Source organism: Falco punctatus (genome assembly GCF_963210335.1).
Source record: "Falco punctatus genome assembly, chromosome: 8".
Classification (NCBI taxonomy): Eukaryota; Metazoa; Chordata; class Aves; order Falconiformes; family Falconidae; genus Falco; species Falco punctatus.
In genome coordinates, this window is record NC_137588.1 from 7,276,187 (window position 1) to 7,294,098 (window position 17,912).

Sequence of the window (17,912 nt, forward strand, 5' to 3'; positions counted from 1 at the left end):
TTGGTGTGTCAGCTCCTGCTTACCCTGTAGAACATCCTGTGTAAACTCCAGGCACCTTTCTGAGCAAAGGTGTAAAAGAGAAAATTGGAGGTTTATGTCTCTCGTGTCGATAGTGCAACACACACAGAGCAACAACTCTTTGGAGAAGCTCAGTGGCCATAAAAGTTGATTCCTGACTTGAATCTGGCACAGGACAGTCAAGTGCACAGTGACTCACTTGAAAAAATCCTGACCCAGAAAAATCCCTCTACAAAAATCTGCTACCTCTGCTAATCAAAGGCCCTGCTAATTGTTTCATTTACGATAACTTATATGCATGGAAATGCTTCTTACTTTACATCCCTTGATAGCACACTTACCAATGCTTTTATCATTGTTTAAAACATGATCTTTGAACTGCAATAACCTGTCTTGGTAAACATTTTGTAGAGGTAAAGATCAAAGACCATCAAGTTATAAATGAGGTACAACTGTTTTTTGTTTTCATATGGTGCTTGTAAGAAGTGAGAAGGAACAGTTCATTTCTTCTCCTGCCGACAGTTATGTGGAGGTACCAGATACATGCTGGGATTGTTCTTTTTCTTTCTTTCTGGAGTTTGGCAGAAGGTGGGAAGCTCTTGGTTGTGCCTCAGGATGGAAGTCACTGGCTGAGCATGCGTGTGGTCCTGGAGAAACTCTGGGAGAGGGGGCATGAAATCATTGCGGTGATTCCTGATGCTAGTTTGCTCATGAGAAGCTCACAGTCTTTCATCATTAAAACATACTCTGCGCCTTACACACAGGAGTATGTGGATAGATTCTACCATTCCATTGGTGAAAAAATATTTGATAACCCTTCCCTTCTGGAAAAATTCACAATTTTATTCAGCAATCTATCAGAGCTGACCACCATGTTCTCTACTACTTGTCAGCATCTCTTATACGATGAAGAACTAATGAAGTATCTCCAGGACAGCAAATTTGATGCCATTATGATGGATCCTGTGTTGCCCTGTGGACCAATTGTTGCTGAATATCTTTCTCTCCCTTCAGTGTACTTCATGCGTGGGTTTCCATGTACCTTAGACTATAAAGCTGCCCAGTGTCCCAGTCCTTTTTCTTACGTGCCAAAGACTTTCACATCCAGTTCAGATCACATGACATTTATGGAGCGTGTGAAGAACCTCCTGATTGGGGTTTCAGAGCATTTGTTCTGCTATCTGTTTTATTTAAAATATGAGAACTTAGCTTCCGAGTTTCTTCACAGAGAAGTAACACTACTGGAGCTATTCAGCAAAGCATCAGTTTGGCTGATGAGATACGACTTTATTTTTGAGTATCCACGCCCAATAATGCCAAATATGATCTATATTGGAGGCATCAACTGTGAGCAGAAGGAGCCATTATCAAAGGTTTGACATTGTTTACACTAAGGGTATTATAGCATTTATTATCTATCATTTAAGAATTGCTTTAAGTGCTTCTTTTTTGTTCTTGAGCCAATATGTGATCAAATAGCAGGACGGCATGATTTGGGAGTGGGAATCTCAGGCTCGGACAGACGATCATGGGATCACTCCAAGCAGCTGAAGGGTTTCTTTCTGGGAGAGCTTAGGCAAAGTTGTCTAAGCTGCGTAGCTGCCTAGGCACAGCTTAGCTTGTTGTAAGCATATCACCATAACATTAGACACTCATGGCCTGTACACTATATCTAGCTAAATGACAAAGTAATTCTAGGTCATATGATTTAATAATCCCAAACAGTTGCAGAATACTGATTAATTGCAGGGGACTTGGCTGGGCAAAAAATGGAAATGTGGAATTAACTCTGTGGACATACCCAGGCACTTGGTAGAGGGAGTTCTTTTGCCTCTGAATTTGTGTAAGAAGCAGTGTAAGGTAGCATGTAAGAGGATGATTGGAAAAAGAAGCCTTCAGGATTGTAACTAGATACCCTCCCTCCCTAGCTTGTTTAAACCTCCCTAGAGGGCTGTGCAGGTAGCACAGATGTCAGTCGTTTGTTCTGTTTTTCAGACCACGATGGTGTTGCAACAGCAGAGGTTGTTGCTAAGTTTGCATCGCATTTACTACTGTAGACTCAGGGCTTTCACTTTGATAACTGCTACGATATAGAAACAAATCTGAAGATAAACCTTAACAACCCACTATATACCAAACCTCTGTCAATCATTGCTTAGGCTGCGAGAGCGCAAGGTAATCCAAAGGTCAGCTTCTGCTCTGAAGCGCTGTGTCCAATCACCTGAGCAGTCCCAAGGCAGGGAGTTGATCATTAACTGGATGTTAACAAGACAGTGATTGCTGGGTCAGGTGTTATCTCCCATTCATGACTCTTGTTCAGCCTTTCAGTGCAACACGCTGCCAATTGCTGGACACTTCTCCATTGAGCATTTGAATCCTCTAATGTTAATTCGAGCATTCAACTTTACTTTGCAGGGCTCAGTTAAAGCCTTCACTGTGCACAGATAAACACAACCTTTACTCACTGTGAAAAATTACCCTTGTTTCTCCCCGCAAATGTAGTGTGTTAAAAATTAAACACTTCCCTTGGTTAAGATTAAAGTGCAAAGTACCCCATGTTTCATTCCTTGTCCCCTGCAACAGTTTTGCCGCGGTTTAAACCTTTGCTGACGGCACAAAGGAAATGGCCTCTTCAAGTCCAGGAATTAATTCTCTTGCCTCCTGGGTTGCGTTTTTCCTGCTCCTGTGGACCTTTTCTGAAGGTGGAAAGCTTTTGGTTGTACCTATCGATGGCAGCCACTGGCTCAGCATGCGCCCGGTTGTGGAGCGGCTCAGGCAGAGGGGACATGAAATCGTGATGGTTGTACCAGAGATAAATTTACGGATAGGTTCGTCGGTGCATTATACCATGAAAACATACTCTGTGTCTTACACTAAGGAGTATGTGGAGGCAGAATTTAAAAAGATGGGCTATAGGAGTTTCACACCTCAACCCTTCTTGGAAAAATTCTCAAAAATGGCAAATATTACAGCCATGTTCTTCGATTCCTGCAAACGTCTTCTGTCTAACAAAGAACTGATTAAATACCTTGAAGAAAGCAAATTTGATGCTGTCTTTATGGATCCTTTTTTTCCATGTGGTCAGATAGTGGCTGAACACCTCTCCCTACCTTCTGTGTACCTTGTACGGGGACTGCCGTGCAGCCTAGACTTCCATGCTACTCTCTGTCCAAACCCTCCTTCTTACATTCCTAGGTTCTTCACTCGCTACACGGACCGCATGGCGTTCCTCCAGCGTGTGGGCAATCTCATAGTTAGCCTGAGCAGTTCCCTGGCTTGCAGTTTTCTTTATTCGCCATATGACCATTTGATCAAAGAATTCCTCCACCAAGAGGCAACAGTGCTTGAGCTGCTCAGCCACGCATCCGTTTGGCTCATGAAATACGACTTTGTGTTTGAGTACCCCAGGCCCCTAATGCCTAACATGGTCTTGATCGGAGGCGTAAGCTGCGCTCGGGAAAGAGCGTTATCGCAGGTCAGTTATCTTTTTTCCCCCCTAGTTTCCCTATGACTGCAATGTTTGCGCTCACCATGAGATGGAGCTCCCGCCAGTAACACATCAAAACAGGCAGAAAAGCAAGGTGGAAAGCAAACCCTCTGGATTCCCAGACAAGCATGCACAAAAAGGCTGGGGCTTACCATTTATTTATTTATTTATTTATCTATTTATTTATTTATCTATTTATTTATCTATTTATCTATCTATTTATCTATCTATTTATTTATCTATCTATTTATTTATTTATCTATTTATCTATTTATTTATTTATTTCGTCCCAGCATATTCCGGCTGCCTATTTTCAATAATTTTGTTTTGTATACCTGTTAACAAGACTTGGTGCTACCTGGAGTAATGCAGCAGGCCAAACCATGCTAGTCCTCTGCTCAAGGGCATTTTTTTTTTTCCATGTGGACAGATAGTGGCCGAACATCTCTCCCTACCTTCTGTGTACCTTGTATGGGGACTGCCGTGCAGCTTAGACTTCCATGCTACTCTCTGTCCAAATCCTCCTTCCTACATTCCTAGGTTCTTCACTCGCTACACGGACTGCATGATGTTCCTCCAGCGTGTGGGCAATCTCATGGTTCGCCTAAGCAGTTCACTGCTTATGGCAAAAAATTACCATTTCTGCAGGAATTTCAGACAGTGGCAGACCTAAATGACAACCCCACCACCCAGTGAAGCAGCAAGAGATGTCTGCTTCTTTTGTATAAAATACTCTGTCCCAGGTCTGGACTGCAAGTGTATTTTGCTTGAACTATGCCAGACTTCCTAAATATGGGATTACCTGCCACTTTCCACTAAGAAATCCTCTGAATTCTTAGTGTTTTCACTTATTTTTCAGTGAGTGTCCACTGCAGGTATTTCATAGAGGTGGTGCTATGCACCACCGAGATGAGCAGATGCTAGTTAAAACAACTACTGAAATAACCTTCGTATTCCCAAAGCAGGGCTGCAAAAAGTTTCTTAAGAATAGTGGCACTTCTGAGCAGGAAGTCAGACCTTGGCACACAAAAACATTTAAAGAACAGAGTAAAACTGATGTGACTGGTCCCACAGAAAATTAATAAGGCTAAATACACCTTGAAATAGCTGTAAGCGTTCCACTGCATCAGGAACTGCAGGAAGCGTGTCAACCATTGGCCAAAGAAATTTGTATCAGAAGCACATTTGTAATTTGGGGAGGATTTTGCAGTTCCCGGGTGTCTGTGAGTTTCTGTAGAACTGAGACCTGAGTTTCCAACCAGACATCTATGACACCCGAATGGAGAGCGTGTTTTCAGAGAAAACTGGTAAGACAGAACGAAGCCCTGAAATTAGAGTTACATTTCGCCTTGTTTGCCCCCAGGGAGACCATTAGGTCTGCTGTTCAGGGTGCTGCTATCACCAAAGCTTTAATGGCTCCGTCTATTTGGGATCCAGCTTCAAGCGAAAGGCCACGGCACTCTGATCAGCCACAAAAATACATAACAGAGCACCAACGAAGAGATTTAGTCTTGGTTATACCCTCAGACCCTAGAGATCGCACTTCCAGACTTACAGAAACATTTAGTTCATTTTATTCTAGCCATTTAACTCTGCCTGCAACAGTTCCCTCCAGTTTTGTCTTTCCTTCCCTGGCTTTACCAAATATTTTTCTATGGCACAGGATTTTTGTTCCAGCCTTCAGCTGTTTTTATGCTTTATAGGAACCCTTTTGTTCTTGGAGTCTAGTGACAGATCTCGTAGCCCTTCTGTGATTTAAATCAAACAAAAAAACAGATAAAAAACTGGCAGCGGTTCAATATTATCATACTCAGAGCAGACCCAATAAATCCAGACATTAGAAGTTAGAGATATCTGCTGTCAGAACACTCTTCAAAAATCTTAATTCTCTCTTGCAGCTGCATGGTCTGAAAAGAAGAGCATCAATTCTAAATCCAGAGCATCTGACTTGCAATAAATGTGAAAATAAACCACAATATATTCACCTGGGGATCGGTTGCCAGGGAAAGTATGACAATGAATTGATCTCCTTAATTGGTACAACACCTTTTTTACTGCACAGAAACCCATGTCTTTGAGCAGGCAGGCTTTGCTATACGACTGGTTTAAAGTAAATTTTTTCTCATGTATGTACTGAATCTTGGTTCAGGCTTCAATCCTGCAAACACTCATGCACCTTCATCCACCTGTGCCTATTTTTCTTCCCTGGGACTCATTTTCATACAGATAACTGATTTTCCTGATCATAATTTTCTTGTGTTGACTGCTTATTTTATTGCCTTTCCAGATAGTTTTGTGGGAACGTGACAGGAATTACAGCATATGATGTGGAAAGGACTTCAACTAAGATGTGCTTTGTGTTGGCAGGAATTTGAAGCTATTGTGAATGCCTCTGGGGAACATGGCATTATTGTCTTCTCGCTGGGCTCCATGGTCTCTGAGATTCCTATGAAGAAAGCCAAAGAAATCGCAGAAGCCTTGGGATCAGTCCCTCAAACGGTAGTTTCCCTTTTCTCCTTCCAGCACAGCAATTCAACAATGTTTTCAAATACAGTACATGCCTACCTTCAGCTTTCAGTGTGCCTGGTCCTCCCTTCTTTCTCCTGCTCCCTGATGCCAGAAAAAACGATCACCCCACCTGATCTGCTTGATAAAACAGGTTTTGTTCACCACAGACGTTTTCAGCTGTGGCTTTGTAACCCACTGAGCAACAGCAAGAGACTGGTTGCTGAGAGCTGACATTGTGTTTACTTCTCTTGAAAGGTTTTGTGGCGATACACGGGAGAGGCGCCTCCCAACCTGCCAAAGAACGTAAAGCTCGTCAAATGGCTGCCACAGAATGATCTTCTAGGTAGGTCTGACATACCTTGAGAAATATCAGAGTGTTTCTTTTAATCCTGATACTGCTGTTGTAAGGCCCCATTAGCACCATCTGTGCTGACTCTCTGTATCGCTGTGGGTCACAGGACTTCCTTACAGGCTTTGCTGTTTGAACCAGAGCTTGTCTTTCAGAAACTTACCAGATTGCAACTTCAGAATTGCTGAATTATGAAACCACTCTGTCTGGAAAGGTGTTCCAACACTTAACTACCTTCACTGTCAAAAATGGGGGTCTTTATCTTTGACTAGCCAGTCTCAACACCCAGCCACGCGTTTTTGTTATGATTTTGTCTACTGGACTGAAAAGAAAATTTGAGGTCCCAAAGTGAACATTTCTAGACAGGTTGTTGGGCTTTTCAAGGGGTAAAATTGTATGTGCTATTACCAGGAGTGCATTTGTTGGTTAGACAACAGGGCTTGGCTGTGGGAGATTTGCAAACCCAGCAAATGGAAGACATGATAAAAAAGTAAGCGATGGTAACATCTTCTTTAACCTCCCTTGGCTCTGATTTCATCCTAAAATCTGAGAAACTTTGGAGGATTATCCTACAACCCAGTGTTCATTCAGTCCCCCATAATGTCCTGCTCTCTGCAGCCCCAAGTCTGTCCACAAGTAACGATGCACATGACAGCCCAAAATTCTTGATATATACCTCCCAGTGCCATTTTTGTACATGTTTTTCCCCAGGGATGTGTTACTGTGACTTAATAAATCAAATAACTAAGCAAGTTTTCCTTTCCTCCACAGCTCACCCTAAGACTCGTGCATTTATTACCCATGGAGGCTCACACGGTGTTTACGAGGGCATATGCAATGCGGTGCCAATGGTACTAATGCCTTTATTTGGAGACCAGATGGACAATGCCAAGCGAGTAGAGTCACGGGGAGCAGGAGTGACACTGAATATACTTGAAATGACTTCGAAGGACATATCCGCTGCCCTGAAAGCAGTAATCAACGATAAAAAGTCAGTAATAGGAACACAGCCTTTCTCCTTCTACTGTTGTGTAACACCAGCATGCTAGCTTGCAGCTTAACAGAATGTTAATCTGTTCTTATATGCCTTCTTATATCAAAGTCACATCATTGAGAAGCTGATGCTTGCCCTGGGTTAACCTCATCCTGTCCCTGTAACAGCACTGTCCTTCTCACTGCTTGGGAGTATAATCACTAGGTGACAAGAACTGGCTGATGTGAGAGGGTGCAGGTAGCAGAGAAGGTGGGGTAGATGCAATGGAAGAAATAAAGTTGACAGAAGATGTGTCACCTGCTTAAAGCCAAATTTACCAGGCAGTGATGCAGAGGGCTTTGACACAGCTTGGCAGAGAATGCAATCGGTGAAGGGAGATGTGGCAAAGTGCTTTTGTTTCCCAAATCAGTGGTGACGTGAGTCAGTGGGGAGCCCGAAAAGGTTGAAAGGCTCAGCTGCCTGGCTGGTTTTCTTTGCATGAGGCTTGTCTGGAGATGCTGTCTGCAGAGCAGCAGGAGGAAGCCAGCAAGTGGCAGCGTCTTGGTGTAGTCCAGAGGCTGTACTGCATCAGGAATCATTGCTTTCCAGATGGCAGCGTTTACTAAACATAGCTATTATCACTCATTTATTTTACAGACTAGTTTTTCTCAGCCATTTACACACACACACACACACACCCCAGTGCTCATAAGGAGCTGTATGAGCACAGTCAGCTGCTGCCTGGCTCAGCAAGGCTGGACAATTCCAGCACAGAGCAGGAGGAACATGCAAGGGTATGCTGAGGTGGTACAGGGAACCATCCTACACGTCACAGTATTGCAGCCAGCATGCCCCAGGTGTTTTGAGGTATCACAAAGGGGAGCTTTAAAACATACCCTCCTCTTCCCTGCTCCCATTCTCTGTTGTCATTAGGGCTTCTCAGTCCTTGGCATCCTCTTCCCCATCATGTTTTTGAGAAATGGCACCTTATTGCCATTGCTCTCTAACCACTTTTCTTATAGCAATAACAATAATAATAGTAGCAATAATAATAATAATAATGCATCTTGATCTTTGAAAAGCTGTATGGCTTTTCTACATCCAGTCTCACATTTCAGCCAGATACCTTCACCTTGGAGATTTTGATGACAGCTCAAACTGAGCTTTTTCTTTTTCTTCTTTTCTATTATCTTTCCTTCTTTTTTTTTTTTTTTTTTTTGTCATCAAAAACAGCACATTTCTGGGCCCATAACTTTGCCATTATCCTTGTCATGGGGTGGTGGAGGTGGGGAAACACCGTCAGAGAAGCCCCAGTGGGCCAACCAGACAACTAACACTGCATCTCTTTTTTTCTGAGGACTTGGAAGCACAAGTCATTGAAAACATCCCACATCTTTTCTTGACAGGTACAAAGAGAACATCAAACGTCTCTCAGACCTTCACCTTGACAGACCCATCCACCCCCTGGACCTGGCTGTGCACTGGGTGGAGTTTGTAATGAGACACAAAGGGGCTCCACACCTGCGACCCGCTGCTCACGACCTGAGCTGGATCCAGTACCACTCCCTGGACGTCATCGCCTTCCTCCTCGCCGTGGTGCTCCTCTCCCTCTTCATTTCTGTGAAGTGCTGCCTGTTCTGCTGCCGCAGGTGCTGCTTTAAGAAGGGAAGAACAAGAAAGCCAACCAAATCAAAGTCTCACTAGCAGATGAAACTAGTGGTAGGAGATAAGGTCTGCTCAGACCAGAAGGATCAGAGAACATCACAAATCTCAAGAAAATTATTTCTGACTTTCAGTCAAGAAATAATGTTCCTTTAAACTAGCACCATGGGAGGGGTTGTTTCACTGATATAATTTTTGCCTTTAATTAAGAATCGGTTATTAAAATTACTTTGTATAGGAGCGCTTCAGTCACTTGGGAAGGTATTAGTGCGAAGTCTGAGGCTCCTGGCTTCCACATCTTGATGTACAGCAGGCTCATGGTGACTTTTTTTCCTTACCTCTCTATGCAATGGGATTTATAGGGATTTCATAAGACTTTGCTTCAAGGGCTTTAGAAGAACCATTTACTGAAGTGTAATACTGTCAGGTTTATCAAGCACTTTGAAATCTCTGTATAGCTGTTGTTATAGAAGAGGCAAACGTTATACTCTGACAATGTGTCACATAAGCCTAGCTAGATACATATCTTAAATGGATTTTGTGTGTTTATAATACCCTGAACAAAATTAAGGTTTTGGCAAGGAAGTTGTTGAAAGCCATGGGTGTTTCACCGAAGTTCTCCATCAGGCAGAGCAATCAGGCAGAGCACTGTACCTGGAGATTACCTGTTAGGCGATGAGATCTTTGTAATCGTTGTTTATAAAACCCAACTGATGTGCTCTTTGTAAGTGATGTTCAGGTAAGGACCCAAACACCAGCCCTATAAATAAATGCCCAATACTAACAATAGTGGCTCTTGTGTTTTCTGACTTGAGAGGTATGGGGCTGGATGCTTGCTCAGTCATGGAGAGAGAGCTGGAGAAGGGAAAGATTCAATGCTCCGCAGTGTGAAAGCCACCTCGATGCACAAAAGCCAGTTCTCAGCATTACTGTGTTTGGTGATGTGATCCTTGCTGAGAGGTTACATCCTGAGGCTGCCACAGTTCTTACTGCTACGTACAGGAAAAGTCAGAAAAGCCCACAAACATGTTAATATTCAGGGTTCAAATCAGGCTGGGACATCCCGTGGCAGCACAGGTGTTCTGCTAAGTACCTGGTGCTGTTATTTTCTATTGCTGTTTGAAAAATCAGTGGTAAGTTCAGTCCCTTTTCTCCTCAGCCTGTCCCCACTGCAGTGCCCAATTCTCGTGGGCATCCATGCTACCTGCAACCTGTCCAGGACCGAGAACTGTTGTTTTTCGCCCTCTGTCTTTTCTTCCCCTCTTCCTGCCCGCAGTAAATAGAATGAAACGCTTCTTTGGGACATGCAGAAAGTCCCCACAGTGCGTGAAAGCTGACCTGCTTTCAAAATGCAACTTTTGCAGTTCCACATGTTTCTGAAGTGACATCTCTGGCTGTCCCTGTGGTCCTGGCTGGAGCCAGGTGACACCAGCACATCTGTGCAAAGGTACACAGCGCTTCTACAAATGAAATCCAGAGAGACCTCTCAGCAGCCGCCACACTACCAACCATGGTGGTTTCAGTCCTCTCTGAGCATGGGGCTTGCTTCCAGCAGCTCTCTGATGTAAAATATACTTTAAAATGTCCTTACAGTGAAGTTCTCCGAGTACTCTGCTGCAAACAGGCTCTGGATCGATCCAGTGACTTTCACTGCAGGGACAAGAGAAAAACCCCTTGGCTTCAGGTCAGGTGAACAGAGTTTAAAATATCCTGACTGCAGCTGTTTGGGTGGTTGGGTTTTTTTTGACTGAAGTTGAAAGATTCAAAGAAGTGAAAGAAGAGGAGCTGAGAGAAAAGGAGGAAGAATCAAAATGTCCATCCCATGGCTTTCATTTCATTTCGGAAAGATCTTTAACACAGCCAAAACAAAATAGCAGCAGAGCCCAGGTATCCCCTTCCTCTCCTTTTCCCCTCACTCTCCTTAGCCTCAGCTAGTTTGTCCAGCTATTTTCCCCTGGCTCAGCAGAGAAATGAGGAGAGAGGGGCCTTGGGGGATGTGCAGTGCCAGGGCTGGACAACTGCCATGTTGTGTCCAGTTTCAGCCGTGCCCAGCAGAGGACACTACGATATCACTCACAGGAGGGAGCGAGGAGAAAGGCCATCGTCCTTCCCCCCAGGCCAGCCCAGGTGTGTCGGTGGAAATCGATAGCGACGCGTCTGTCTGCCTGTGCTCCAGGAACACGGACCCTGCTGCACAGAGGCGAGTTTCAGAGCGAATCAGGAGCCAAAGTGCATGGGACAAGCAGCTTTGGTGCAGAGGAGGGAGGCAGAAGGGCTGCAGCATCACCACGACACGGCCCTCCCAGACCTTCTCAGGGAAGAGTTAAACTGGAGACACGTCTCCTCCTATCGCCCCTTAATTGGGTGCCATGAGCCATGATGCCTCTTCAGCAGGGCAGAGCCCCACAGCCCTGCTTCCCTTCCTGGGAGAACAAAAGTCATCAGCCACAACACATTTTTTTAAGCAACAGAGCTGAAATAAGGTCACTTCCCAAAAGGGGAAACTGAGGCAGGGCCAGCACCACTCCTCTCCCTGAGCCGCACAGGCTCCACATCACCCCAGGGTTCCAAGCACTGCAGTCTGAGCTTTTTCAACAAACCCTTCAAACCTCTGTTTTTAAACAACTGCCAGGAGACAGCAGCCAAAATCCCTTCTCTACCCTTGGAGAAAGGAGGTACAAACACCTCCCGCCTGCGGCAGCCTCTCAGCATCACCGAGCGCTCACGTAGCGCCCCTTCGGAGCTGTGGAAGGAGAGGAGAGCTGTTGCTTTCTGCTCCCACACGGGGACATTTTTAGTGTTTGTTTTATTTTCGCCTGGATTTTAACATCCAGGCTTGCAAAAGTAAGGCTGGGAAAAAAAAAGGCAATGTGAGACAGTGCTGCTCCAGGCTCTCCTGGTGACCCTTGGACTCCCTGGCTGCAAGACATGGGCAAGAACCTCTTTGGCTTCCGGATGGGGACATCCTGGGGGACACAGAAGCCCTGGCTCCGGTGGGAGAATGCAGTCAGCATCTCTTCCTGCTTCCCAGCAGCTGGACCGAGGGAAATGACAGGAATTGCTGACATATTTCTGCAGCCACAGGGTTTCTGCAGCCTCACCCCAGCCCTCTGGTCCCTAAGGGCAACAACGAGGTTTTTCCATTGCCATGGGAGCTCCGGATGGCTCTCAGGCTCCTCCACCTCCCCGGTGTGTGAGTCCAAGAAGGCCCTTGGCCCATAGGGACACAGCACTTGGAGGCGGACTTGTCCCTTTGCAAGACACACCGAGAAGTTAAACATGCTTGTTAGTCAAGGGCAGAGCAAGAAACAGCAGCGACCTGCAAAGGAGCACTCCCTGCTCCTCCTCCTCCTCCTCTGCACAGGGCTCCCAGGGCCAGATGCCCACAGATGGGTCCCTGGTGCTGCCTTGCCCTGCGCGCTCTCACTTGGATGCTCACACTCAGACCTAAAATTACTTAACTGAATTTTTATAACCTTTTGGACGGCTTTGTAAAAAGTAAATACTGCTGCCAGCAGCCAGTCATAACTCCAGTTTGGGGGGTTTCACGGGAGCACCCAACCCCCCTTTTAGCCTTGTTTCCTACTGTGGAAAAGCAGTGAAAGCTTTAGGTGAGCAAACACGGTGTGCATGCCCACATCCCTGAGGACTGCAGACGAGGGATGCCAACCTGCCAGGAGCAGCACCAGCCCCATTTAAAAAAAAAAAAAAAAAAAAAAAAAGAAAAAAGCCACCCCAAAACCACACGCACCCACAACCTAGGTTGCTGCAGGATTGCAGGTGTGATGACTGTGATGGTCCAGAGCCCTGCCCTCCTCCCCGAGAGCCGGGGGAGCAGTGCAGGGATAATGCCGGGGGGGCAGCACCACACGAACCCCATGGGAAGCTGGCAAGGCTGCCCCACCACATACCTTGGCCTCTGCATCATTCTCTGGAGCTATCCCTGCAGCATCCCAGTGGGCAAGCCTAGTGTTTGGCACTGGAGATATCCCATCCCATGACATGCCACGTTGGCCGTCTTCAGTCCCCAGCACTGCCTGGAGGATGCCAGGGAGCCAACACTGTCAAGCCGTGTACTTTTAGCTGGAGCAGCCATGCAGCTCTCCTATTAATTATCACCTACAGAGGTGTTTTTAGGAGTTATTTATAGGTAAGCGTGACGAAACCTGGGGAAAAGCAACAGCCAAAGCGAACCAGGTACAAAATGCAGGACAGCCTCTCCTCGGGGAGGCATGTGCCCTGCTGAACCCAGTGAGGAAGCAAACTGCTCCGGCTTTGGGATTTAAGCTCAGCGAGCCCGGTTAAGCCCATGTGGCAGCTGGGCTCGTTGCATAGTTTGGTCCATGACCCTGCTGCTGGTGGTGCCGCAGGCTGCCGGGCCTGAATCAGGCTTACAGAGGAAAGAGCAGATGAAATCTCCATCCACAAACATATCCTCACTATCTGAGGATGCTGGTATTTCTGGGAGAGGCGATGCTGCCTCTGAGCTCACCTTTCCCAGAGTGAACTCCTGCCCTGTGCCACAGCTCATGCTCAAAGCTGCTCTTGCATGATCCTGCTTTGACAGGTACTAGCAAGTGCTCCCAGCATCAATTCCCTTTCTATTAAGGATGGGTGAAAGGTTTCATGCACCAGATCTGATTGCTTAGGATGATAAAAGCAAGTCATCAGCACAGGCTGTTCAGGCATCAGCAAATCCTAAATCCCCCCCAGCCAGATACTGGCTGGCTTATCTAACCGCGTGACCTATCTTCAAAAGCCAGCCTGAACAAATGGAGCAGATTTCTTCCCTGAAACGCTACCAGCCTGGATTACCTCGGAGGGACACGACACGGTCCCCCCCTTCACTGGGGCAGATCCAAGCAGGCTGCATCTGTTACCAAGCACCCCTCTCGAGCTCATCTCTCCCAGCAAGGGACCAAAATGCATCCCAGTGACTCGCTTCATGCTGGACAAGACTTTGCAAAGTGTCTGCTGGAAGCTTTAATTAACAGTCGGTGGGGGGTAATCAAAGCAGGGCAGGAACCCAAGGTTTGTTATCTTCTGGAGGCTGCTGAAGAGACAGTAGGGCTGTCCTTTGAGTTCTGGCCACGAATGGTTGGTCTGAACTCCTTGGAGGGGTGGGTCCGAGATGATTTCAGCATACCACGAGGGAGGCTTGGGATGGATTCAGCGACGGGCAGGGGAAGGAAGGGGAAACCACAACCAATGGCATTCCTGGTGTTGAGCCAGTCTGTTAAACAGTAACTAAAATAACACGTTCATCTCCCCAGCCAGAGGCTCCTTCCTTTTCATGTAGGACACCAGGGCCATTCCACCCCAAATCAAGCAGTCACCCCTCGCAGAACCGACGGCTCAAAGAGCAAAGCTTGCCCGTCTTCCAGCAAGGCTCCTCTGCACACAGCCTTTGTATGCTGCTTCCCCCCCCCCAATAACACAAAAAGGCCAAATGTGTCATTTGTTGCTTGGAAGTCCCTGAATTTCACCAAGGCATTAAGCCTGCCGAGTTGTGAAGAGGTGAGCCCCACGGGATGCTTTGGGAACGCCTGTTAGCGAAACAAAAGGGCTTTCAACAGAAGGCTTGAGTGAGTCACGCTGGGGACACGCGAGGGGAGTCACATTTCCGGGGACGGTCGCCATCGCTGTTAATGCACAGGCATCCAAGACCATGTCTTATGAGTAACCAGGCCTAATTAATTTGGTTTGGGTTATTCAGGTGAAAAGGTTGTAAGGGTCCAGCAGACAAGAAAACCCAAACCTAGAACGAGACTGCTGAGCCAGATGTGCCTGGGATCCTGGTGAAGCCCAGCACCCAGGGCAGAGGTCCAAGTGATGCAACGTCATTCTCACTGAAGGTACTTTCTACCATGGTTTTCACAAAGCAAACCATCGTGCCTCCAGCTGGCATGGGCAATATGGCCATCAGAGGAGGGCAGATGCAAGGGACAGCCCTGGGAAGGATAGGGTTTTGGTGGCAAAAGAAACCTGCCAACAAGAGGAAGACCTAGGAGCTACCCTTTAACCAACTCCTCTCCTCCAAGCACTCGACACCAGCTCTTCATATTGCAAAACAGGGGCGTCCTGAGGGCAGATAATCCACAATGAGCATTTAGTTAAGAGCTGGGAAGGAAACAAAGCAATTGATTTTCAGCAGGGGTTTCCAGGGATAAAAACAGATGCCCTGAGACCTCCAGGGTCTTTAATCATAGATTCTACTTCTCATTGCAAACTGTGCTGGGCATCCAGACACCAAGAGCTGGCAAGAACAAAGCAAAAATCATAGATACAGCAGCTTTTCTGTACAGACACTGATAACCTAGAGGTGACTTTTCTTTCCCTCCCATTCTGACTTATCTTCTTCAGCCATTTAGTGCCAAGCTGAGCTGATGCAGGATGAGCATTCAATTGTGGTGGCTGAAGTAGAGGAGAAAATGGTGCGAATGCATTTGCAAGGTGACCTGTGCTGAAGCTGTTTGTTCCCTTGATTGACCTAAGGAAAAAAAGCCAAAACTTTTCCTTGAAGTTGAAATATTAGGAGTCAGTCAGCAGAGAAGCAGCTAATGGGAACTGCCTGAATCAAACAGCTGGTGCCCCTCTTGCCCAGACCAGGTAGGAGCAAGGAGGTGCACACCAGGGCATCCATGGCGGGCATCATCTGCACCCATCCTGGTGGCACTGGGGCAAGTCAGGCAGGGACTGATAACCCCAGCAGAAACCAGCCCTTTATGCAAAGAATTCAGAAGTAATTCAGAAAACACCACAGCAGACTCTCACCGGGAATCATCTCACACATGCTCCCTTTTTGCTTTCTCACCAGGCATACCCATGCTGGAGGATGGGGTTTTGTGCCACGCTGCATTGTGAAGCTCCCAATATCAACCACACCCCAGTCACGGGTTACCAGCACTGACCAATTTCACAGAGGAAAAGAAACAAGGACAGACAACAGAGTTAGAGACCTTCCTCCTGGTGGAAACTTGCTAGCAATCGGAAATGAGGGAGAAGAAAGGCAGGCAGAAATGGGATCCACAGCCACCCGTGGCTTTTAAGGAAGCAAGCCATGGCATCGCTATTGGACCCGCAGGTCTACATGTGTAGACATGTGGGATCCTTATTCCTGTTTTGCTTCTCAGTTCACACACATCTCAAAGCACGTGTATCTGCACAAAGTAAGCAATGAGCTGTTCTAGGAGAGCACCAATAAGGAACAGAGGGCTGAGCAGTGAGTAAAAGAGCGGCTCTGCGGCATCATCCTCCCAATTACAACTTTGCCCCAAATGCACAATTTTAAAGACCAAATGCTGGCCATGACACAGCAGCTCTCCAACAGCCACGGCCAAGCCTTTGGGCTGCAGTAGGGCCCACCCTGCTCTCTCCAGGGAGCCTCAACCGGGGTCATGACTTGACCGAAGCCCCAAGAGCCTGGGCAGTGTCCAAACTCTGAACTGCAGCCCAAATCCTGTGATGGCCATGGTTCTGGGTACTGAACCAAGTGGGGGATGGTGCAGCAAGGGCTGAGTGAGCCTGGCAGGGAGAAACACGCCGGCAGTATGCCCATCACCCTGCTTTGGAGGCCAACACACTCATGGGTTAGACCAATAGGAAGGTATCTGCTTAGGAAACAAGGGACAGCTGAGATCAGGAGACAAAAGGAGAGCCAACAGCTGGTTGCTGGTGCATCATCCCTGGAAAGGTCTGGGAAGAACTTGTTTACTCACTCCCTTCAACACTGCAAAGGGTTGTTCAGTACCTTCCTTAGCTCACGAGTTCCACAAAAAGGTTACTTTACTTTTTCCCCCTGTTCTCTTCAACTTCTCCTAGGCTAAACCTTGGTTTTGCTCTGGAAATCAAGTCACGTTGTGGTGAGCAGGAAATTTCCAGCCTCTTTCCATGAGCCAGATGGCCTGTTATCAGCAGGCACTGGTACACAGCTCCAGGCACTCATTAGCCACCAGCGTGCATCCTCCTGCAACCTCACCTCCTTGCAAGAAAAGACCAGGCCTTTCAGGAGAGGATGCATCACACCCACCCAGGCACGGATGGAGCAAGGGAATCCAAGGTCCAAGCACATCCTTGTGTGCCACACATCCTCCTGACGACCTGTGAGAGGTGGTGGTGCTGGCTCAGCGGCACAGATGCGCCTTGCCATGCTGGACCACAAGATGCATTTGCCAAGGATGAAATCAAACCACCGTGTCACTTCTTCACCCTCGGCAAACTGAAGCCACTGACAGATACCTAAACATTTTGCTTCCATGGCCTCACATCTGAACTCCATTCCTATCAGGAGCATCACAACTGCTTTGGCTAAATACAAGGATGTTTTCTCCATTAAGAAAAACACCTCCGTACCAAAACACATCCCGCAACCAAATCTTTTCCCACCTCAGAAAGTTCCTTACCTAGTGCTTGAACATAAGCAGCAGCTTGGGAGGCCAGACTGTTTCCAGAGACTTTCCCTCGGAGAGGGCAGGATGGAAAGGCGTGGGGAAGGAGGATTGGATTGAGATCAGCCCCAGAGCATGGCTGGCTCTAGGTTTGGAAACATGCTGCGAGAAACACGCTGTCGGCATAGTGGAAAACCCAATAAATTACTCCCACGCATCCAAGCTGCTTTGAGATGAAGAGACAACAGTAGATGACGTTCGGGAGCACTGGAATAGTAACAACTTTAATCATAGTATTTTTTTTTCCAAAAATTTTTTCTTTAAAAAAGAAAAAAAAAAAAAAAGGAACATTAAATGTTAAGTACAATAACCAGTTACTGCACAAAGGGTGGTAATGCAAAGCCCAAAAACAGGTTTTGGAGAAGGGCTTGATGTTCAGCGGGCAGAAGGCATCTGAAGGACATACACCCAGTCCAGTCCCAGCATGTGAGGAAGGACTGGATTTCAGATCAAGGACAGGGATAAATC

At 46.7% G+C, this 17,912-nt stretch overlaps 2 protein-coding genes across 2 annotated transcripts; both read left to right on the plus strand.

Annotated features, from left to right (window-relative positions):
- Window positions 1-542: 542 nt before the first annotated feature.
- Window positions 543-17,496, plus strand: LOC308069026 (UDP-glucuronosyltransferase 1A1-like; the record flags this gene model as incomplete). Its single annotated transcript, XM_080400705.1, has 5 exons — window positions 543-1,391; window positions 5,873-6,004; window positions 6,269-6,356; window positions 7,134-7,353; window positions 8,742-17,496. 5 exons carry the CDS (start codon window positions 543-545, stop codon window positions 9,037-9,039), a joined length of 1,587 nt encoding a protein of 528 aa, XP_080256831.1. The 3' UTR covers window positions 9,040-17,496.
- LOC308069021 (UDP-glucuronosyltransferase 1A1-like) lies at window positions 1,412-5,832 on the plus strand. The gene has a single exon (XM_080400699.1). It carries the CDS (start codon window positions 2,642-2,644, stop codon window positions 3,527-3,529), a length of 888 nt encoding a protein of 295 aa, XP_080256825.1. The 5' UTR covers window positions 1,412-2,641; the 3' UTR covers window positions 3,530-5,832.
- Window positions 17,497-17,912: the final 416 nt, after the last annotated feature.

Excerpts from the sequence above, each read along its gene's own strand:
- LOC308069021 (XM_080400699.1), top strand. The coding sequence starts at position 2,642 with ATGGCCTCTTCAAGTCCAGGAATTAATTCTCTTGCCTCCTGGGTTGCG.